This window comes from Labeo rohita, unplaced genomic scaffold (genome assembly GCF_022985175.1).
Source record: "Labeo rohita strain BAU-BD-2019 unplaced genomic scaffold, IGBB_LRoh.1.0 scaffold_699, whole genome shotgun sequence".
Lineage (NCBI taxonomy): Eukaryota > Metazoa > Chordata > Actinopteri > Cypriniformes > Cyprinidae > Labeo > Labeo rohita.
In genome coordinates, this window is record NW_026129633.1 from 13,626 (window position 1) to 37,379 (window position 23,754).

Here is a 23,754-nt window from a genome sequence, read left to right on the forward strand (position 1 = left end):
ATCATAAATCTCCAATACAATCCTTTCACAGCCACTAAGTTCTTACACCCAGTGCATAGAGTACATGCAGCCACTAGAAAAACTACTGAGTGTCTCCTCTGTTGACAAGAACTGTAAGAGAACAACAAGGAAAGTGAAGCCGCACAAGTGCAGCCTCAACTGTAACAGTAATAACTTTAAATGTGTTTAATTGTGTCACTCTGTAACATCACAAATACATCACAAATATCAGCAGAGCCATGACGTCGTGACTTGTAGTAGCTATAGATCAGTGCTTATGTGTCTCACATTGCCCTAATTAAATTGATACATGAATGTTTAGATTCTTATTTTTGAAATAATTAGAACTTATTTTTATTTTTTCATTATTTTCTTTTCTTTCTTTTTTTTTTTTTTTTTTTTTACTTCTAGATAGCAAGTAGCCTGCAGGGTTGTGGCTAGAAGGGATACAGATTGACCAAAAAAACTAACAATTGAATTAATTTTTCTACCTATTAGTTGTGTTTTTTAACGTCTACCCCAACCCTAAACATAGTCCTTACTATAATACAAAAACAGTTTTATTGTTGTACAGTGCCACAAAAATAACGTTAGATTATTGTGCGCATGCCCAGAGCCAGAGCTGTATCCCTTCTAGTCTTAACCAGGAAAAGGCTGGAAGAGACACAGTTCTTGCCCAATTCATTTCATTGTTAGTTTCCGTTTTGTGTGGCGCAGTTTCTTTTAGCTGAAGTGAAATCGAAAGTAGCCTGATCTTATCCATTTCAGAGGACTCGACATCAGAAAAATACTTTCTCGTATTACGGTAAGTTCATTATTAGGTTTCATAGCTATATCAATACGATTTATTTTATTTATCTAAACAGATCTCATGCAGGGCTCGACAATAAGGAGTGTCCGATGGCCCGGGGCGCGTGAGAGACGCTCGGGACAGTTGACGAATACGACGATTTTTAACGTTGATAATTTAACATTTTAAGTGATCACAGAGAGACGCGTCTCTGACGGACAAATAGCCTACAAAATTATTAGCTTTGCAGCTTTAACAATGATCAATACTGAATTTAATCAGTGGAGACAGATGCACCGATTGACCAGACACTGATCTCTTGTTCTGGACTTTCACACGAACTGCATGAATCTTCTTTCACAATGTCATGAGTGTGGAAATAAAACATTAACCCTAACTCTTTAAACATCTGTTAACAGAGACCAGAGAAGCTGAAGACGAACTCAAAGAAAAAAATACTGTATCAGACAGACCAAGATCACGGTGCACAATGCGCGAAATATTGGAAATATGATCCTAAATATTGAAACTGTGGTTTATATGAATGTGTCTGTGAGGGGGACTGACTGTTATAAGAAAACGTGGCGTTTTCTTTCATTTGCCCCTGATGTGTTTAAAGTAGCGTTTATAAGCACGGAGCTGCTGTGTTTATAGCGGTAACCATAGAAACGTAATATCGCTGTTGTTCCATAAGCGCCACCTGCTGGAAAAGACTGAGGCTGCGCCCGAAAGCTCTAAAATTCCAAGGCAGGAAGTCATCAAGGCACGTCCGAATTCTAATTCTGCTTCACTTCCTGACTCCGGAGGTTCCTTCATCTGATGGAATTTTGAAGGCAGCATAGATGTATCCTTCAATGCCTTCGATTTCCCACAATTCTGTGCATGTGCGTCATATAGGCTAAATAAAGGTATTCTGGTGAAATTAGACTTGTTACTTTATATAATAGATGAGATCTGGACCATGATATTCTTTATGAATCATAATAGTGTAAAAAGCATAATAAATAACATTGTTTATAATAATAGTATTTAATAAAATGTTAAAAGGGTTCAAATGAGTAGAGAATAAGAATATTTACAATATACTACCAATAATAACGATACAGGCACTAATAACAATGACCTGTTCTGCGATATTACTTGCATCAGTGCTTTTATTTATTTAAGCAGAAAGTAGCTGCCATTCTCAGTCGTCTTCTCCGACGCACAGTCCTTCGGTGGGTAATGACGAAGTCTTTATGTATTATTAAAGCATTTACATATAACTGTATAAGATCATTTTTCTACAAATTCTACAACTTAACTGTTAGGTAACCTAGCAACGGCGTCACATTCTGCTGCCTCTGAAGTCTGTCTGAAACTGTTTCTAGAGTTTCCTTCGCAGCCTTCGAAGTCACTGTCTGATGAGACAGCGAGGCAGCAAGTCAACTGACTAGGCTTTCAGACGCAGCCTGAGTTTGTGCTCTTTCAGTCTGTCTGCTGTTTTTCCCTAACGCATCTTTTAATTTGTAATAAAATATTAATAATATGTTTGTTTTAAAAAATGAACAATAATGTTTGGACTTTATTTAGGCTAGTAGGTTTAGCTGTGGTATCAAAATTGGAATCGAGAATTGTACAATTTTATTTGGTATATAAACTTTGGTGTCAGTTAAGCTTATTTATTAAAATAAAATATTTTAAGTCAAAAACAATGATAACTATGTATTTTTTTTTTGCACCTTAACAATGATATTCACATGTACACTGTTAAAAAAACATAATAATAATAAATTGCGGAAAATAACTGTTTTTTTTTTTTTCAGATTGTTTTCTTTTATTTTGAATTGCAGTCAAAACTCTGTAAAATTATCTCTAAATTAAAAACTTGGCTGTTATTTTAAGTATTATGGCATTAATGACAAATTACAGTAATTCACATTTTTTATACAGAAAAACTGCTGTATTTTTATACGGTATGTTTTCTGTTTTCTTAAATTACAAACAAATGTATGTAAAATTATAAAACAAATCTGTAATTAATACAATAACAAATCCGTTAGATGATAAAACGGTCAAATGACTGGCAGTAAAGTAAAATCTCCTTATTTAAATAAACTGACAAACACTGTTATTTTACAGCTGTTTCCTGAATTTAATGATCAAGCACCTTGACTGTAAAACAAAAGCAAAAAATCGGTCAAATGACTGCCAGCACAGGGTGCCAGACAAAAACCTTAAAATTAAAGTCAAATCTCTTCATATAAATAAGATAACAACACTGTTAATTTACAGACATTTCCTAAATTATTACAAACAAACACCTTCACTGTAAAATTAACTCATTAACTAATTAATTAAGGTAGGCTTGGATTTTAATCAAATCTAAAACTTTTTAATTAATAAAAACTACAAGAAGAAATTAATAACTTTAATATGCTCTTTAATTAACATGCTCAGACACTAGATTTCAGATGAAGTCAGTGTATCAAGGAACTACATGATTTTAAATTCATCCATAGTACATAACCAGCTTTGTCTGACCAGAACGTTTCCTTTGCTGATTTATTTTTTTTTATCAAATAGGCTTTAGAAACACATAGTTACATCAACCAGAAACAAAGAAAAAGAAAAAGAATAAAAACAGAGTGTCAAGGGTCAAGAGCACAACTAAAGCAAATGCTTATCTCCACAACGGTGACTTCAAACTTTATTAATTTCAATTAAACATCAACATCTAAACTTCAGTTCATTCTCAATAAGAAGTTTTGTATGAAAGAAACAAAGTCAGACTGGTTTGTATTAAGTGAAGATGCTGTGATCTAGATAGATCTGTTAGTGTTTCATGTTCTTTTGGGATTTAAAGGGTTTCTGTTGTGTGAGTTTTGTGATGATATGATGATAATCCAGACAATACCTGTAAAGTACACAGCAAAATCCCCAGTGTTAATTTAACACTCTGAGTGTGGACACATATAAACACTGAAGCAGTGTTGAAGTTAACAAGATAATTAGATGATTAACGAAGTGATGATTGATCATTATTGAGGACACCTGATGTTAATAAGCAGAATCACCAAAGGAGAAAACCAACATTTTTAAGCAACCATTATAGTGGTCAGTATTTGCATTAGTTAGGCTCTTGACCCTTAAATCGTCGATATTAGGTCTTGTTTGTCTACAATTACTGATAACAGCCAGACAAACCAAGAGCAAAAGTCAAAAAGATGGCATTGATTGTACTTTACTTAATCATCATATAGAAACTTGAGAATTTGACAAAGGGTTTCCTTACAGATTACAAGAAAAACTGTGAACGAAAGATCAATCGGTTTTGCTATAATCAGACAGATGATGAAAAAAGATTAATTTTAATTTAGACACACAGACATGAAGAATCAGTGTGAGAATCACAACAACAGTGACCATCAAAAAGCGTGTTGTAGCCAATCAGAACTCATCCATGACTCCCATCATGCACTGCGGCATGAATAAATTATGAGAGTTCAGAGTTGATCTGTTTATCTGAATATGCCGTTTGTCACCATTGTTGAGATTCATGGGCTGGTTCTTGATGTCTGTGTGTGCCTAGATGAATTTTTTTTTTTTAAACAGGTTGTAAAAAAATCTTTCCAAAATGTAATCAACTCAACTTAAATACAGCAGCCAAACAAAATCTAATATTAAAGATTTAAGGGTCAAGAGCTCAACTAATGCAAACATTGACCACTATAATGGTTCCTAAAAAAATTGGTGTTCTCCTTTGGTGATTCTGCTTATTAACATCAGGTGTCTTCAATAATGATCAATCATCACTTTGTTAATCACCTAATTATCTCATTACCTTCAACACTGCTTCAGTGTTTATATGTGTCCACACTCAGAGTGTTAAATTAACACTGGGGAGTTTGCTGTGTAACATAAAAAAAAAAATATATATATTATATATATATATATATATATAGATATATATATAGTAGATTATAAATCAATTATGATGTTAAAATAACATCATTAGGGCAGTAAAAATGCTAATTTTATGAGCCTTGTTATATTGTTAAAATTATTAACATTTTACAGATTGTGCACAGTGTTTACAAACTTTTGATGACTGTAAGCTTGAGCATGCATGATAATGTTAGAGATACAGTAAATTTATTTTCCTAAGTTGATTTAAGTGTATAATGCATGTTCTCTGTTTCCACATACAGGCCTGAAATCAAGTTTCTCTTCTAGGAAGATGAGAAGCAGAAGAACAGCTCGTAAAATGAGTGCGTGTGAGAAGAGAGAGCAGGAGGATCCTGTTGGCACTCAAAGAGCAGCATCTCCAGGATTCAGCTGTGTGTCTATGAAGAGTAACAGATCCATGCATAAGCCCCCTCATCTCAGTGATGGACCTGCTGTGACCTCTGACCCTGTGTGAGTATCATAAACAACAATACACAAATGTTTCCTGCAATATAAATTTGTAATTAGTCAAAAACCAGCATCATGGGTTTTCTTATCAGGTGCAGTATCACCTTCAATCAACTTTTAGCAATGAAAAATAAATGTTTGGAAATGTAAAGTAATATTTCCTAATGAAACACTGCAGCAAAATATATAAATAACTTGTTTAAACCTATTTTGGGTGAATACTAATGTGACTAAGACTTTTCACAGTACTGTATATTGTTGTATAATATGCAGAGTATTACTTTGCCTCATTGTTTTGAAGTAGTTATTGGTTTATTATTTTCTTTATTCCCTGGAAAGACCTTGAATAGGCAGTGATGTAACTGTTGCATGTATATTTTATTTGTGTAAATATAACATCTGTATGATGTTCAAAGCTGAATTTAAGGTTAATAAAGAGATAAGGATGAGACTATCACTACAGATATCACTCCTCAGTCAAGAGTCAATCAGCTTGACAATGTCATGATCTCTGTCTGTGTTGTCTTGTGTGTGGGGGCTTTTGTGCTACTTCTCATCTCATTTGTAGTCAATTTGTGGTTGTGTTGTTTCATTGGTTCCCTTAATTGTTTCCCCAAGTTATCTTGTTAGTGTGTCTGTGTATAAATAGCTTGGTGTTTTATGCTGCATTCCTGACAACTCAAAATTTTCTTTCAAGTAATTTGAAAGAATGTTTGAAACTTGAAGTCAGATATTCGACCTGTGAACTCAGGGCAGGTCGATGAACCTGCTTCCAACGAGCACGGTGTGGAGATACCTTACACTGTAGAAAAAAAAAATATAAAAAATTAAACATAAGAAAACAGTGAAATGCTTGGCAGCACAGGGTGCCACAAAACTCAGACAACAGAAACCATTTAAATCCCAAAAGAACATGAAACAAAAAGATCTCTATAGATCTCAACATCTTCACTTATTACAAACCAGTCTTTTTTTTCCCCTCATACAAAACGTCTTATTGAGAGTTAATTTTGAATAAGTTTGAAGTCACCATTGTGGTGATAAGAGTTTGCTTTAGTTGTTCTCTTGGCCCTTCACTTTTTCTTTTTTCTTCTCTTTTTGTTGTAATTGTGTGTTTCAAAAACATGTTTGTTATGACAAACCCAGCAAAAAGATTCTGATGTGATGAGGTTAAATCTAACATCTGAGTATGTTCGTTAAGTTTAGTAATTTAATTGGGTTGTAGTCTTACAGTTTTAATGCATGAAATCCAATCCTGCCTTGATATTTTGAAAGATTGAGAAGTAATATTGAGAGTCACACACATCAAGGATCCGCATATGCACATCAACAATGATGACAATCCACAAAAGATTCAAATCAACTCTAATCACCACAAAAAGTTTTTTGTTGTTTGTCACCAAATTTGTCACTGCTAAAATTAAATTAAATAATGATAAAAAAATCCTAACGTTTTCAACAAACAATACTCACCACTGTATAGTCATTAAAATTTGTCAAATGCAGATTTTTTTTTACTAATTTTTGCTATAACACAATTACAGCACTCAAAGAAAAACTGAAATGTTAAGGGTCAAGAGCCAAACTAAAGCAGATGCTTATCTCCACAGTGGTGACTTCAAACTTGCTGATATCTAGAAAGATCTGTCAGCGTTCCATGTTCTGTTGTTGCCATTTAATTAATTAATCAATAAGTTAATGAGTTAATTTTAGAGAAGGTGCTTGTTTGTAATAATTTAGGAAATGCCTGTAAATTAACAATGTGGTCATCTTATTTGTATAAAGAGATTTTACTTTAATTTTAAGGTTTTTGTCTGGCACCCTGTGCTGCCAGTCATTTGACAGTTTACAGTTTTGTTATTGTATTAATTACAGATTTTCTTTTTTTCTTTTTTTTGTTGTTGTAATTTTACATACATTTGTTTGTAATTTAAGAGAACAAAAAAAACATGTAAAAATGTGTAAAAATACAGTAGTTTTTCTGTACAAAAAAAAATGTGAATTACTGTATTTGTCATGAATGTCATAATACTTAAAATAACAGTATTATGACATTAAATTATGACAAAAAGTATTTTTTTTTACCGTGTTCTTGGATTAAAAAGAACAGCCAATTTTAGCCATTCATTTTGTGTTGAGATGAGTTTTTTTGGCAATATATTGTGCCGTAAAAACGTCAGTTTTCTATGTAAAACTGTAATACAAATTTTATAAAATTAAACTACATGAGAGCTATATGACATATGTATGTCTTTTTTTTTCAGTAACATCAACAGGAAGAGAAAGAGAGCAGGATCTCCAATATCTAGCTGTGTGTCCATGAAGAGTAACAACTCCATTCTTGTGCCCCCTGACCTCAGCGATGGACCTGTGACCTCTGACCCTGTGTGAGTGTCATGTGCACCTCCATGTTTCAGTTTCTGTGAATCTAGTAATGCAGAAGTGGCATATGACCCTGCCTGAGTATACAGTAATCACAGTGTTGTACTGTGGGGTTTCAGTCAGGGCCTTCAGTAAACAACTGTAAACTACATACACACATCTTACACATCCCTGTTTCAGCTAACCCAGCCATATGTACGTGTATATTAAACCAGACACAGGCTCTCAACAACAATGACAGCTGATCAACAATTTCAGCAGTAGGCTAGATCAGTCGTTCCCAAACAGGGGTTCCTTAGGGGGCACCAGAGTTCACACGGAGCGGTGCGGGAGCTGATATGCTTTGAGGTCAAATAAAGATGTATAAAATGTTCCACTAATAATTTTATCTAAAAATTATTATTATTTTTTAAATAATATGCTTACACTGCCAAGGTATGTACAGTGCAGTACAGTTAAGTAAAAGTATAGTGCAAACTTTTGTCCTGACAGTGACACTAAATTTTGTTCACGCTGGTGGGACAACCAATCCACCTAAAGCAGCTTTCACACCTCTTGGTTCAGCTCAGCCCTTCAGAGCGCAAGCCATTGAAATAAATGGGTTTCATAGCTCAATACTATAATTTTGGCTTTGGTATTATACCAGAATCTCATACCTCGATATCGATACTAAATCGATACCATACGTGACAAATAACCAGCCTCAAAAGATTAGTGAATTGAAAACAATTTAATGTTAACATACTAAACATGTATCAGTTCATTTATCATTTATAAATAATTATTGACCTTGATTAATGGTATTAGTGCTGTAATACTGTTACCTAATCTTACCTAATGAATTTTAACAAAGGTTGGATTTCTGTAAAATATTATTCTAACAGTCAAAGTATTCAAAATCATGTTATTATCTCTCTCTCTCTGATTGTTTTCAGATTTCAGACTCAGATAGCCAAAGAAAAAACATTAAATGTAAATCTCTCTCTCACTCTCTCGGCTGCATCATATTAGTGGTTGGTGGTGTGGCAGAAACATTCCCTTCATATTATTGATGCTAAAATGAACATAGAAAAACTCTTGCCTCATTCAAATTCAATTCATTGTTTGAAATGCAAGTGCAAATATTATGTGACCAAAACTAAAATGGTTCTAGTGTGTCACACACACACAGGTTTGAGCTTTCATGTTTACTCTGTATCACATCATATGCATTAATCAGTTGGTGGACAGTAGTGAAGTATTTTTACTCTGCTTTAAAAGTACTTTTCAAGTGTTTTTACAAGATTTCAAAGCAAAACACTGTACTTCTTACTGCACTATGTTTAATATTAAATACCATTTAATACTTAATTACATTAGAAATCTATTACTTTCTTACTTTTACTCAAGTTAAAGGTAAAACAAACAACAACTTTTGTTTGAAATGTAGTGCAGTAAAAAAATGACATTATGCTTTGGAATGTTGTGAAGTCAAATTTTTCCAAAACAACAGCAACAACAACAAACACTCTGATAAACTACAGATACTTTTTAAATTTGCTTGAGTAAAGTAAAAATACTTTACTACTGTCTGCCTCTGATCTGTTGTGAATAAAAGTTCATTAAAACCGAACTTAGGAATGATGCACTCGCTTGTCGGAAAAGATCAGGATGAGCAAGTGACATGCTTGGCAAGATTTGATGTGTTGCCTCCTGTGGCAGCCCATGATTTCATCTGTTTGACAATCACGTTTTTCTGTTGTCACGTTTACCGGTTTTGCCAAGTAGGGCTCGCTGCAGCCTGCGGTGGACATCCAACACCGCCCACATCCACGCGTGACGTCACACGTCACACCCGCGTATTAACATGTCTAATACACAGAGCTGGTTTCGTCATCATGACAGCCTGTAATACGCTTGCATTGACTACATTAGGCTAATTGTTAATAAAAACCTTTAAACCTTACCTTGTTTATTTATGTAATGAGATCAATTAACATTTATTACAATTGATTTTAGGCGAATTTTAAATGTATCAAATTTAAAAGGGGACAGTTCGATTTTGGTATTGTAAAATTATGTACAATTATTGTAAAAGTTGTATAATTGTCCGTTTTTTTTAAAGATGTGTTACGCTTATCATAAAGTGTTAACATTAAATGACAGAATCAACAGTTCTTCATATGCAGTAGCTACACATGCATAGGCTAAATAGAGGTTGATTGCTTTGATACAAAATAATTCAATTTAAAATGTTACAAAATATACACTACCAGCCAAAAGTTTCTGAACAGTAAGACTTTTATTTATTTTATTTTTTTGTTGTTGTTGTTGTTTGTTTTGTTTGTTTGTTTTTTAAAGAAGAGTCTTCTGCTCACCAAGCCTGCATTTATTTGATCCATTGAATCTAAGCTTTCTATTTGAATATATTTTAAAGCGTAAAATATTTCTGTGATCAAAGCTAAATTTTCAGCATCATTACATCATTACAGTCTTCTGTGTCACACGATCCTTCAGAAATTATTCTAATATGCTGATTTGCTGCTCAAGAAACATTTCTGATTGTCATCAATACTGAAAACAGTTGAGTAATTTTTTTCTGGATTCTATGATAAATAGAAAGATCCAAACATCAGCATTTATCTGAAATAAAAAGGCTTTGTTAGTCAGTGTGTGTATATATACATTAATATAAAATTAATATTAATACTTTTTTTTTAGCAAGGATGCTTTAGATTGAACAAAAGTGATGATAAAGACATTTAGAATGTTTCAAAATATTTCTATTTCAGATAAATGCTGTTCTTCTGAACTTTCTATTCATCAAAGAAACATGAAAAAATCTACTCAGCTGTTTTCAACTTAATAATAATAGTAATAATAATAATAATACTGAGCAGCAAATTAGAATATAGAATGATTTCTGAAGGATCATGTGACTGGAGTAATGCTAAACGTCATATTTGAAATCAATGGAATTAATTACATTTTAATAAAAATATAGAAAACAAATAGAAAAAGAGCTATTTTAAATAGTAAAAATGTTTTCAAATGTTACTGTTTTTGCTATACTTTGGATCAAATAAATCCAGGCCCGGTGGGCAGAAGAGACTTCTTTAAAAAAAACATTAAAAATCTTACTGTTCAAAAACTTTTGACTGATTGTATTTAACAAAATATATGTTCCAAAAATCAAGACAATTTGATATGAATGTGTCCAGCTCCTCCAGATACTCAAAGATAAATAGAAAGACATCTCTTGCTTCATCTGATTCTTCCCCCCCGGTAGTCTTTGATGGCATTCTGTTGATTTTTACTGTCCATCAGCAGAAGCGAAAAAAACAGAGAATACATGAGAATACAGAGAATACAGTGTGTTGGAAGGTATATGTGTCCACTAAAAACTATATACCTCATAATTTAAGCTACCTCATCATTCTACATACAAACATATTTATGATTTATATATATTTATTTATCTATATCAACATCTAGAGAAATGCTTTCACCATACCTCCATGCACAATTGTGTTCCTCCAAGTGAATTGTAATGAGTCATTTTCTTTACTGGTAAAACTGCAGCAGGGACCCCTCAACCCGGCAGAACTGCCCTGCATCAGGCTCAGAGGTGGGTAGAGTACCCAAAATCTGTACTCAAGTAAAAGTAAAAGTACTTATGGAAATATTTACTCAAGTAAGAGTAAAAGTAACAATCCCAATAGTTACTTGAGTAACAGTAAAAAAGTATCCGATGGAGAAACTACTCAAGTAGCTAGTTACTAGTTACTTCTGATCTGATTGATATGAAGTCAAAACCTTGAATTTCAAACTATTTGGAAAGCTTCCACACACCTCTCCTTGAAAGTCGCTTTGTTTTGTTTATATAAAACATAGGCTGAAGTAAAGTAGCATATCTCAGTCCTGTGATGGGCACATTAACATCACATAAACTGTCATTTGCAATAAAATTTCAAACACACCCAGACGTTTTTCTAACTGTTAACTCTGTCTTTATTTTCACATTCACAACACAAAATTTGTCAGCATCTGCATTTAAACAAGCTAACAGAGAACAAAAGAGAAAGTGTGTGTGCAGAGTATGTGTTTGTTATTATGTTTGTGTATGAACTTGTTTATGTGTGTTTGCGTTTCAGTATGTAAATGTTTATTTGGTCATTTGTTCTTTCTTGAACAATCAATCAGTTTTACAGAATTTTGCTGTTGAACTTCAGCAGTAATTGGCTCTCAAGATATTTGCAATGCAGTCTCGATCTTTTAGCTGTGAGCAGGAGTCCGGCATGACTAAAAAGTCTCTCACAGGCTGCAAATGCTGGGATGGCTGTGTTTACTTTTAGAGACAAATTCTTGACTTTTGGAAAGGAGTGTAACAGATCCATACCTCCAGCTGATGAACATGAAAGGTACCTCTCCAGCTCTCCTGTCTTTGACTGCCCTGTGTTCATAGATGCAAAGAAGTCCTCTTCATCTGAAGGGCTGCTGTAGCAAAGGGCATCATTTTCCACACTGTTCTCCAGTTGACCTTTTATGTAGTCTAGCCCTGTGCCAAGACAGATTTAGACACTTTACCTTCATAATCCTACATTTTACAATATATGTCCTATATTTTATTCACACTACCAGTCCAAACCTTATAACTTTTTACACTGTAACTCACTATTAATTAAACAAAAATAGAGAGAAGATCTTATCTCAAGGTTAAATAAATAACATTTAAATTGACACATGAATTGACAGATACAATACCTGTTGTCAAGATGCTTTGGTTTGTTGTCCAGGCAGTTCTGAACTTTGGAAGCAGTATAGCTGCAGCAATAAGCTCTGGTTCCTTCATGACCTCTCCAAAACGTTTGAGAATACCTCCATGTAAGGCCTTAAGGAGGGGTTGGCACACTTTACATGATGACTCCAGCTTCTTCAGCTTGTCCTGCAGCTGATACAGTGTTGGCAGCAGAAAACCCATATGAACTGATGATTCCCCTTGGAGTAAGTTGAGAGCCATTGCAACTGGCTTCATTACAGTAGCGTACTCCGCCAGAAATCCCAACTCCGCTGTATTCAGCCTGTACCATAAAACACAAGTGGTTAATAATAACAATAAATGTAGAGAAGCTGGGTGAAAATAAACACTCCCACCAAACCAACAAATCCTACCCGGTTTTACAACTTACATTTTTATCTTTAATGTTGTGCAAACATTTCTGATTGCTTGTTCTCCTTGTTCTCTCTGAATACGCACCAACCTTTCTACAGCTAAAAACAGTGAGTTCCACCGTGTCTGATTTGGTCGCAGAAACTGCAGTTTGCACTCACGTTCCACAGTTTCAAAAGCCAAGGTTGACCTGCTGGTTTTGTTCGAAAGTGCACTGCATTTAGCAAAAGCTGACCGTGATAGTCTCTTATACGTATCACTTCCAGCTTCTGCCGCTGAAGCATCAACAGTAGCAACAAGATTAAGTAAATGGCAGGCACATTTTTGATGTCTGGGAAGTTAATATTCCAGGCCACAGTCCTCATCTAAAATACCAAAAAGGTCTTGGTACTCCACCTCCGATTCACTTTCGTCAGATTCATCCTCAAGTATGTAGTCTCCCTCCTCCTGTGCATCCTGAGCATCATCTTCTTTGTCCTCCCCATATATTCGAAAGGCCTTCAGGAAATTTGAGCCACTATCTGTAGTTGTCCTAGTAATCTTTCCTCTGATTTTGTACTCTTCGTGTATTTCCTCTAAAGCAGCAGCAATTACATCGAATGTGTGTGATCCTGTCATCCGTCTGCAAGCCAAGGCTGCTGAACATCTCTCTAAAGATGTACTGTCTATCCAGTGGCAGGTGACCCCCAAGTAACTGCGCTGCCTGGCTGACCAGCAGTCTGCAGTTGTAGCAACGTAATCAGCATGGTTTAATTTTTGGATAAGTGCACTCTTCATGTTTTCGAATGTATCCTGCACTTTGAGACACAGTGTTTTTCTTGTCATGACTGTACACTGAGGTTGCAAGGTTTCTACAATTTTCCTAAATGATGGTAGTTCTACAATAGAAAATGGCTGGCTTCCTTCACAGACAAAACTGATCAGCAGCTTGTCAATCACTGCCTGTGTTACCTTCGTTGCAGGGCTGGAAACGGCACTAATGATCTTTGGATTCTTTTTTGAATTAGGTTCATCAACAGAGTCTGATGCTCGTTTTCTTGACATGATTAGTTCTTCATAAACTTTTAGCTTGTTTGGGTGAATCCTCTGATGAAATAATCATATATATATATATATATATATGCAGATTAGGTTACATTTGGTTTTATTATACATTAAAACTTGAATCATCAATAAATTGGTAATTATGTATCTACGGGCACTTTGGACAAATAGCAGTAAGTAAAAATAATATATGACTATAAGTATAAGTAAATTTTAATATATATATATGAATTATTATGTATGTTTTGTGATTAATGTTGTGAATGAATAATATGCTGGGCTAAGCAACTCTTCCTTTTAAAAGCAGTCTCCTTTAAAAACATTTATTTACTTTATTCTTACATTTTAAGTACATGCATTCATTAGATAGGAATGAATTAAAATGCAATGACGTTTTCATTTTGTACATGTTCTCCACTTAACGTTAGGTGAAGTGTCACAAATAAAAACTTTAGAGAAGTGTACGAATTTGTGTATAACGTCACAGTATGCACTTCAATTTATTTAGATTTTTGGATAATGGATATAAAACATGCAGACGTTTAGAATAAACGTTTTTTTACGAACGTGTGTTTGTAAGGTTCACAAGATATTTGTCATTGCTTGCACAAGCGCGCATATGAGGAAAAACATTCGGACAGTGAGTGAAATATGGTACTATAAGGTCAAAGTGCCCATAGTTACCAAATTACCATTAATAGGGTTCAAATAGGCATCATATTGACACTTACCGCTACATGTTTTTTCAGGTTGGAGCTTGAATTTTTGTATGCAGCGATGTCACTTTTTTTTGGTGCACACAGCCTGCATCGCATTATCAAACTGTTTTTTTTTGACATCTTGAAGTGAAAACAAAGATTTGATTTGAGGCCACGGGTGATCTGCCCCCGATAGCTCACACACGTCATCCTCTGCTTCAGCCATCATCTTTCTAAATGCCCGCTGAACTTAAGCAGGAGATGCGTAGCAGACTCTGGTGAAGCAGCCTCTCCAACGTCTCGCGAGACTTCAGATCAAGTCAAGTAAACGAATTATTATTTTATATATCTAATATTTATTACAATTTTGTCAGTAACGGAGGAACGCCATCAAATGTAGCGAAGTAAAAGTAAAGTTTTTTCACTAAAAATGTACTTGAGTAAAAGTAAAAGTACCTATCTTTAAATATACTCTAAAAGTACTAGTTACCCCAAAAATTTACTCAAGTAAATGTAACGAAGTAAATGTAATTCGTTACTACCCACCTCTGATCAGGCTTGGACTGAAAATGTGTGGAATGCACAAAAACATTGACAAATGTTATGTGAACTTTCCATTAATATAGAAGAATACAAAGATAATTTGTGACATACATAGAGTTATCCAGCAATGATGAAATGATGCGGTTACTCATCTCATACTGTGCATGGGTACTGTGATCAGTGTTTATCATTAAAGATGTCATATGTATGTGAGTGTATTATGTGGGGGTCAGGTTATTAAAAAAAAAAAAAAAATCGTACATTAATGCAACATTCACTTTATGTCATAAGACGTAGATAGATAGAATAGATACTGCACTATCTATTCACACATGTATGTATGTATTTGTGTGTGTACACACACTTGTGCATGTATACACACACACACGTACACATGTATGTCTACAGACAGACAGACACACAGTGCACTGATTCTTATGTTCTTACGACGATATAAAATGACCGATGTAAAGTTGGTTCGATGTCTGACGTTGGATGTTAGACAGATATTCAGCTGCAAAAAGCTTCAGTACATTTTTAGTAAATGAGTACAATTATATACAAAATGGCTTATTTGAAAAGCATTAGAAAGTAGAACTGAACACACATCACAGTTTATTTGTTTTAATCCTTATCGATATGTTGCAATGCATAAAGGCTCTAGCACCAGCGAGCTCATGTTTAGGCCAGCTAGGGACCATCTACAAAGTACATGTGAAAGGCTAAAACCATTACAGGTTTCCCTTTTTTTTTTTATTTTTTTTTCAGTCAACAAAACAAGAGCAATTTCTGCACCAATGTCTTTGAAAGATAAAATCAAACCGTTATAATGCTCACTTGCATTTAAATAAGAAATATTGTAAACAAGATATGTGATTGTGGTTATATATTATTACTATAATAAATAAATAAATAAATAAATAAAGCAAAACAACATTAAAAATCATTATCATTCCATAATCCAGTAATTATGCAGTAGGCTTATTCCAGGTCCTTGTGAGAACATTTTAATGTTCACTGTATTCACAGAACTATGACACCAAAAAGTTGCTATTGAAATAAACCAATAAATAAATTCATTTAAAATAAATACACTTCTGTATCACCTTCATGGTGTGTCTTGTTTCTGTTTTTATAAGAACATTTTATATTTGTTTTAGTCACAGAACTATAACACAACACATGATTTTGAAATTCAACAATTCAGTCAAAGCTGGCAAAAGTGTTGTTTTGCCATTGTATTGACTTGAATAAATCTAAAAAAAAAAAAAAATTAAAAAAAATGTTTATGACAGTTTTATATCACAACTTTAAAGAGTGCATCTTGTAACAGATTAGCAAACATTTTGTTGGTGGTTTTAGCCACAGAACTATAATAGAACAACCCAGCTAGGAATGTTATTGTTGTAATAATACTCACAGATCTTTGTGCTATAAGTTTTTTCTTAGCTCCCAGAAAATTCTTTTAAAATATAGAATAACATTCTTTAAAACACGCTACAAATGTTTGTTAAAAAAAAAAAAAAAAAACCTGTGACAGTGTTCTGATGTCAACAACCAACTGACCAACTGAAGCAAACACTATTCACCAAAATGGTAACCTTCAAATGTAATTCACTAAAACTATGAAAATAATCCACTGTTAACCCTTTCACACGTGAGTTTAAAATATTCTGGCTGAGTCCCCAGAGTGAGTTTTTTTTAGGCAACCATTATTTAGAACGTATAGCCTTATTGTTTCCATGGCGATGCGTCGTGTTTTTCATGTGACACAACGCAGCCACAATAGCGCTGTATGACACATGTATCACTTTTATGTAGTTTTTCCCTTTTTATTATTAATATTCTAGTTCACGCTGAATCAGAGCTGTGGGCTTTACAAAACGCAAATTCATCCTCTCCTCCATTAAAGTAATTCTCTGGTGAGCTTGGAGAAGAGCAGAGTAAACTTTTTAGTTACCTGCACAAGGTGTATATGATATCAATAAAACATGTTGTCAGATAACATTCACTCAGAAAAATATTTCAGCCCTTAACTTAATTAAATTACATACAAAAGTTCCATGCATTTAGATTACATAGTTTTAATTTAAACAAATCAATTAAACTTAATGTGATTCAAATGCATCAGTCTTTAGACTGTAATATTTGTGGATTTGACAGAAATCAAGTCAAACTGTAATGTTGTTTGTGGAGTTGTTTAATCAGAGATTTAATGTCTTCATTTATTTAAGTTCATTTTATCTTTGGCTGTGACTGATTCTTGTGTTTCTCTTTTCTTCTGTGATTCTGCTTGTAAACAGCAGGTGTTCATCATTATTGGTCAATCATGACATAATTATCTCCTTAACTCCAACACTGTGTCAATGCTACTTGAACACTCTGTAGTGTGGAAACACATGAACACTGAGCAGGGTTTTTTAGCACTGGGAAATATTACATCAACTTTACCTGTTTCATTTACGTAAGACTGATGCATTTGAATCAAATTAAGTTTAATTGATTTGTTTAAATTAAAACTATGTAATCTAAATGCATGGAACTTTTGTATGTAATTGAATTAAGTTAAGGGCTGAAATATTTTTTTGAGTGTTTGTAAGGATCATTATTGCCGCTGCCATAGACATCGGCATGTATTTTGCTAAATATAAAGGCATCGTTTTACTAGGACGTACACTCAAAAAAATATTTCAGCCTAAACTTCAACTTTATGTAATTCAATTACGTACAACATTTCCATGCATTTAGATTACATAGTTTTAATTTAAACAGATCAATTAAACTTAATGTGATTCAAATGCATCAGTCTTTTGTGAATGAAAAAAATCAAATTTGATGTAATATTTCCCAGTCTTGTAAACAAACCCTGCTCAGTGTTCATGTGTTTCCACACTACAGAGTGTTCAATTAGCATTGACACAGTGTTGGAGTTAAGGAGATCATTATGTCATGATTGACCAATAATGATAAACACCTGTTGTTTACAAGCAGAATCACAGAAGGAAAGAGAAACACAAGAATCAGCCACAGCCAAAGATAAAATGAACTTAAATAAATGAAGACATGAAATCTCTGATTAAACAACTCCACAAACAGCCTTATGCTGTTTGACTTGATTTCTGTCATATATCCACAAATATTATTTGAGAACATCTAAACAGAGGTTTAGATGTTTTATTTATTTATTTATTTATTTATTTTAAGTTATTTAAGTTTCAGTTGACCTCACCATCATGGCGATCAGGGTTTACTTTAGTTGGACTCTTGACTTTTGATTTTTTTGGTTGCTGTAATTTTGTGTATGAAGCATATCTATTACAGCAAAATAAAAAAGCCCCCCAAAAAAAGAAGTCTGATTTGGTGTTTTTGGTTATTTTTTTTGTTGTGAAATCATTATCATCCAGTGCACTGATCTCATGCAGTGGTTAGTTTATTATTTTCATAATGTTTACAACAGGTGCATAAACTATTATGGATGTTTATCTTATACACTAAACTTTGAAAACTACGGTGTCCTTTTGACACACACAGACATCAAGAATCAGCATTTGAATCTCAACAATGGTGACATTCAACAGCTGCATGCTGGGTAACAGCAGATTATAAAACTCACCCATGACTCCCAGCATGCAGCTGTTGACTGTCACCATTGTTGAGATTCATATGCTGATTCTTGATGTCTGTGTGTGTCTAAGTTGTACTGGAGATCTTAAAGTAGTAATAGTAACAGATCATACAACTACTGTAAATATCATAAAACTAACAGATAAACCACAGAATTATATCAGCAAATCAGGCCACTGGATAATGATTACAACATCAATAATAATTAACCAACAACATTTAATAAAATTCTTTTCTCTTGTTGTTTGTTGCTATAACAAATGTGCTCTACAAACACAACTATAGCAATCAACAAAAAAAACTATACTAAGAAAGTCAAGGGTCAAGAGCCCAACTAAAGTAAACCTTGTTCGCCATGATGGTGAGGTCAAATGAAACATTTTTTTTAAATAAAACATCTAAACCTCTGTTTAGACCAGGGATCCCCAAATCTGGACCACGAGATCCACTTTCCTTCAGAGTTTAGCTCTAACCCCAATCAAACACACCTGAACATGCTAATCAGTGTCTTAAGGATCAGAGGTGTATAGTCCAGGGCTCAGAAAGTAGAAGTCCTGCCATATATTTGTTCCACCCATGAACTGATGAAATGATTTCACCAGAGGTGGAACCAAGTCCTTCAGTTTAAGTCACAAGCAAGTCTCAAGTCAAATACCAAGTCCTCGAAGAGTTAAAGGTAATGAGATAATTAAGTGACTAATTAAATGATGATTGTGCATTAGTGATGAACACCTGCTGTTATTGAGAATTACAGAGGATCAGATGTTGATGTTTTATTGGTTAAAATGATGCTACCATCATGGAGATCAGTGTTTGCTTTAGTTGGGCTCCTGATCCTTTTTAATAAAGCAAAGTAATTTGCTTCTAAGCAATTGCACTATTGTTTCACAGCAAGTGTTTGCACATTGCTGAATCAGAAGCTTTTGGTAGTAAATTAGTCATCATGTTTTGCTTTTAAGTCATATGACTGATCATAATGTAAGGTTGTGTAGGATTTGAACAATCAGTCCTGTGAAGCTCAGCATTCAAGTAGTTAAAATGTAATACAATTTCTGCTGTATGTAAGGCACAAGGTATTTTAGCTCTTATTATATTTAGACACACGCAGACATCAAGAACCAGCATATGAATCTCAACAATGGTGACAACCAACAAAATCTGTAATGCTGCAATGCATGCTGGGTAACACCATAGTAAAAATGGCCATCATGCACTGCAGTACAAAGAATCATTGTCACCACTGTTGAGGATCATATGATAAGTGTTCATGTCTAAAAACATGCAAAAAACATGTTACCTAATTTATTATTACAAGCTTTTGATACAGCAATGTGTAAACACTTGCCATGAAACAACATTGCAATTGTTTAAAAGCAAATTACTTTGAATTATAAAAAAGGGTCAGGAGCCCAACTAAAGCAAACACTAATCTCCATGATGGTAGCATCATCTTAACCAATAAAACATCAACATCTGATCCTCTGTAATTCTCAATAACAGCAGGTGTTCATCACTAATGCACAATCATCATTTAATTAGTCACTTAATTATCTCATTACCTTTAACTCTTTGAGGACTTGGTATTTGACTTGAGACTTGCTTGTGATTGAACTGAAGGACTTGGTTCCACCTCTGGTGAAATCATTTCATCAGTTCATGGGCGGAACAAATATATGGCAGGACTTCTACTTTCTGACCCCTGGACTATACACCTCTGTTCAGGATCATTCGAAAATCACAGGTAGGGGAGTTTGATCAGGGTTGGAGCTAAACTCTGCAGCGCATTGGACCTCCAGGGTAAGATTTGAGGAACCCTGGTTTAGACGTTCTCAAATAATATTTGTGGATATATGACAGAAATCAAGTCAATCTGTAATGTTGTTTGTGGAGTTGTTTAATCAGAGATTTAATGTCTTTATTTATTTAAGTTCATTTTATCTTTGGCTGTGGCTGATTCTTGTGTTTCTCTTTCCTTCTGTGATTCTGCTTGTAAACAGCAGGTGTTCATCATTATTGGTCAATCATGACATAATGATCTCCTTAACTCCAACACTGTGTCAATGCTACTTGAACACTCTGTAGTGTGGAAACACATGAACACTGAGCAGGGTTTGTTAAACACTGGGAAATATTACATCAACTTTACCTGTTTCATTCACGTAAGACTGATGCATAAAGTTGAAGTTGAAGGAGCTCTTGGCTTGTCTGGCTGTTTCAACTCAAATAAAGCAGCCAAACAAAATCTAGTATTAAAGATTTAAGGGTCAAGAGCCCAACTAATGCAAACACTGACCACTATAATGGTTGTTTAAAAATTTTGGTTTTCTCCTTTGGTGATTCTGCTTATTAACATCAGGTGTTTTGCTGTGTATATGGTGCCCATCTGGGCTAACCCATGGAGGGCCACCATGGAAACTGAGGACAAAATTAGCTGGTTCCCAGTTGGTTAGCCCGTGTGGGCCCCAGATATCGGCCCAGTTGCAACCCTTATGGGCCCCACATGGATGTGTTGGCTGGGCAGTTTGTTTGGGTAGATTCTGTCCTATATGTCTGAGTAAAGAATACCTGAATTTATCAGCTAAGACAAACTAAAAAAAAGTAGGTGAACTTACAAAATTAGATTTTCTCTTTTTGGTGATTCTGCTTAGTAACATCAGGCGTCTTTAATAATTTTAATACTCTTGAGTATGGACTCAAACTCCCGGGAGAGTTCATTTAACACTGGGCTTTTTGCTGTGTAGACTTCACCTACTTTTTTTTTAGTTTGTCTTAGCTGATAAATTCAGGTATTCTTTACTCAGACATATAGGATAGAATCTACCCAAACAAACAGTGTAAATTGTTACATCAGTTTACCTCATTTTATTGAGTAGATTCTATAGGTTGTTTTTTACAGTGTAGATTCTATAGGTTGTTTTTTACAGTGTAGGCTTTCTTTGGTCACAAGACCGTGACAGCAGCCATCTTTGAACCTCTCTCACTGTACGACATAGGACCACAGATTAGGAGCCACGATCACAGAAATCGTCACGATTGTTTCACAATGCCAATCTTTCGTCTGGGACATCTGAAAATTGTGCAATGTGTAGAGGGCTTTATTCATTTATTCATAATCATGTCTCTATTTTGATTAATACATTTTTGTTTTGTTAATGTCTGTGTGTTCATTTTAATGTCTTTTCAGTGGTGGGAGAGATGACCAGATCAGACGTGTGTCCTGTCTGAAATGCAAGTCCTTACACTGTCACTGTCACATCAGTCATCATGACACAGAAACAGCTCAGCAGTTTGATTCTCACCAACCAGTGCATGATGATCTGCAGAGAGTCAAAGACCAGCACAAAACCAGCATGAAGAGCAAGTATGAGAGCTTATTCGAGGGAATCAAACTACAAGAGAATCAAACCCTCCTGAACAGGATTTACACACAGCTGTACATCATAGAGGGAGAGAGTGAAGGAGTGAATGAAGAACATGAGGTGCTGCAGATGGAGAAAAGTTACAGGACACTCCAAGACACTCCAATCAACTGCAATGACATATTTAATCCTTTACCTGAACAAGGATATGAGGAGAAGACAAGAGAGATGAAAGACAAAATAAAGACTGTTCTTACTAAAGGCATCGCTGGAATTGGAAAAACCGTCTCTGTGCAGAAGTTCATTCTGGACTGGGCTGAGGGAAAAGTCAATCAGGATATAGATTTCATGTTTGTGCTTCCATTTCGAGAGCTGAACTTGATTAAAGATCATCAGTACAGTCTTCACACACTTCTGCTTGCCTTTCATCCTGAACTTCAACATCTGGACCCAAATATTTATAATAAATGTAAAGTTGTGTTCATCTTTGATGGTCTGGATGAAAGCAGAATTTCACAGATGTTTTTAGACAGTCAGAAAGTTTCTGATGTGACTGAGATTTCATCAGTGGGTGTGTTGATGTCAAACCTCATGAAAGAAGATTCCCTGCTTCCCTCTGCTCTCATCTGGATCACCACCAGACCAGCAGCAGCCAATCAGATCCCCTCTAAATACATCAAACGTGTGACAGAAATTCAGGGATTCAATGACCCTCAGAAGGAGGAATATTTCAGGAAGAGAATCAGTGATGAGCATCAAGCCAACAGAATCATCTCACACATCAGAAGAGCAAGAAGCCTCCACATCATGTGTCACATACCCGTCTTCTGCTGGATCTCTGCCACTGTGCTTCAAAACCTCCTGAAACAAGATCTCAGTGCAGAAATCCCTCAAACTCTGACTGAAATGTACATCCACTTCCTGCTCATTCAAACACGTATGAGGAACCAGAAATATGAAGAGAGAGATCCAGAGAAACTCCTGCAGTCCAACTGTAAAATGATTGTGAAACTTGCTGAAGTAGCTTTCAATCAGCTGATGAAGGGCAATGTAATCTTTTATGAGGAGGACCTGAGAGAGAGCGGCATAGATGTCACTGATGCCTCAGTGTATTCTGGGATTTGCACTGAGATCTTTAGGGAAGAATCTGTGATTAATCACAGGAAGGTTTACAGCTTTGTACATCTGAGTTTTCAGGAGTTTTTTGCAGCACTGTATGTGTTTTACTGCTATTTACACAAGAACAGTGAGGTTCTGGAAATGTTCCTGACTGGAATGTACAGAACTCAGTGTGAAAATGTTCCTCTGGATGTGTTTCTGAAGGGAGCAATAAATAAAGCCTTGGACAGTAAAAATGGACACCTGGATCTTTTCCTTCGATTTCTTCATGGCATCTCACTGGAGTCCAATCAGAGACTCTTACAGGATGTACTGATACACACAGAGAACAACCCAGAGATCATCAAGAAAATAATCCAAAACCTCAAAGAAGATCAACAAAACGATGTCAGCCCTGACAGATGGATAAATCTGTCACACTGCTTGATTGAGATGAAGGATAACTCTGTTGTTGAAGAAATGCAGGCATTTTTAAACTCTAAAACAAAAAGTGAAAGTCTTTCTCTGACACAATGTTCAACTTTGGCAAACATAATCCTGATGTCAGAGGAGGTGCTGGATGAGCTTGACCTTAACAAGTACAACTTCAACACAAGAGAGTGTCGATGGAGACTGTTACCTGCTGTGAGGAACTGCAGAAAAGCTCTGTAA

At 34.8% G+C, this 23,754-nt stretch overlaps 1 protein-coding gene across 2 annotated transcripts; it reads left to right on the forward strand.

Annotated features, from left to right (window-relative positions):
- The first annotated feature begins 684 nt into the window (after window positions 1–684).
- On the forward strand, window positions 685–23,754 carry LOC127161630 (protein NLRC3). Of its 2 annotated transcripts, XM_051104355.1 has the most exons (4): window positions 685–805; window positions 4,981–5,188; window positions 7,450–7,572; window positions 21,810–23,754. In XM_051104355.1, the coding sequence occupies exons 2-4, from the start codon at window positions 5,010–5,012 to the stop codon at window positions 23,752–23,754; spliced, it is 2,247 nt and encodes a 748-aa protein (XP_050960312.1). In that variant the 5' UTR covers window positions 685–805; window positions 4,981–5,009. The 2 variants fall into 2 exon arrangements, with proteins under 2 accessions (XP_050960312.1, XP_050960313.1); XM_051104356.1 differs by lacking the exon at window positions 7,450–7,572.

Bases quoted from the DNA above. Each gene is read 5' to 3' on its own strand.
- LOC127161630 (XM_051104355.1), top strand. From the start codon at position 5,010: ATGAGAAGCAGAAGAACAGCTCGTAAAATGAGTGCGTGTGAGAAGAGA. The intron at 5,189-7,449 runs GTGAGTATCATA...TTTTTTTTTCAG, and splicing joins GCTGTGACCTCTGACCCTGT to TAACATCAACAGGAAGAGAA. The intron at 7,573-21,809 runs GTGAGTGTCATG...ATGTCTTTTCAG, and splicing joins CCTGTGACCTCTGACCCTGT to TGGTGGGAGAGATGACCAGA.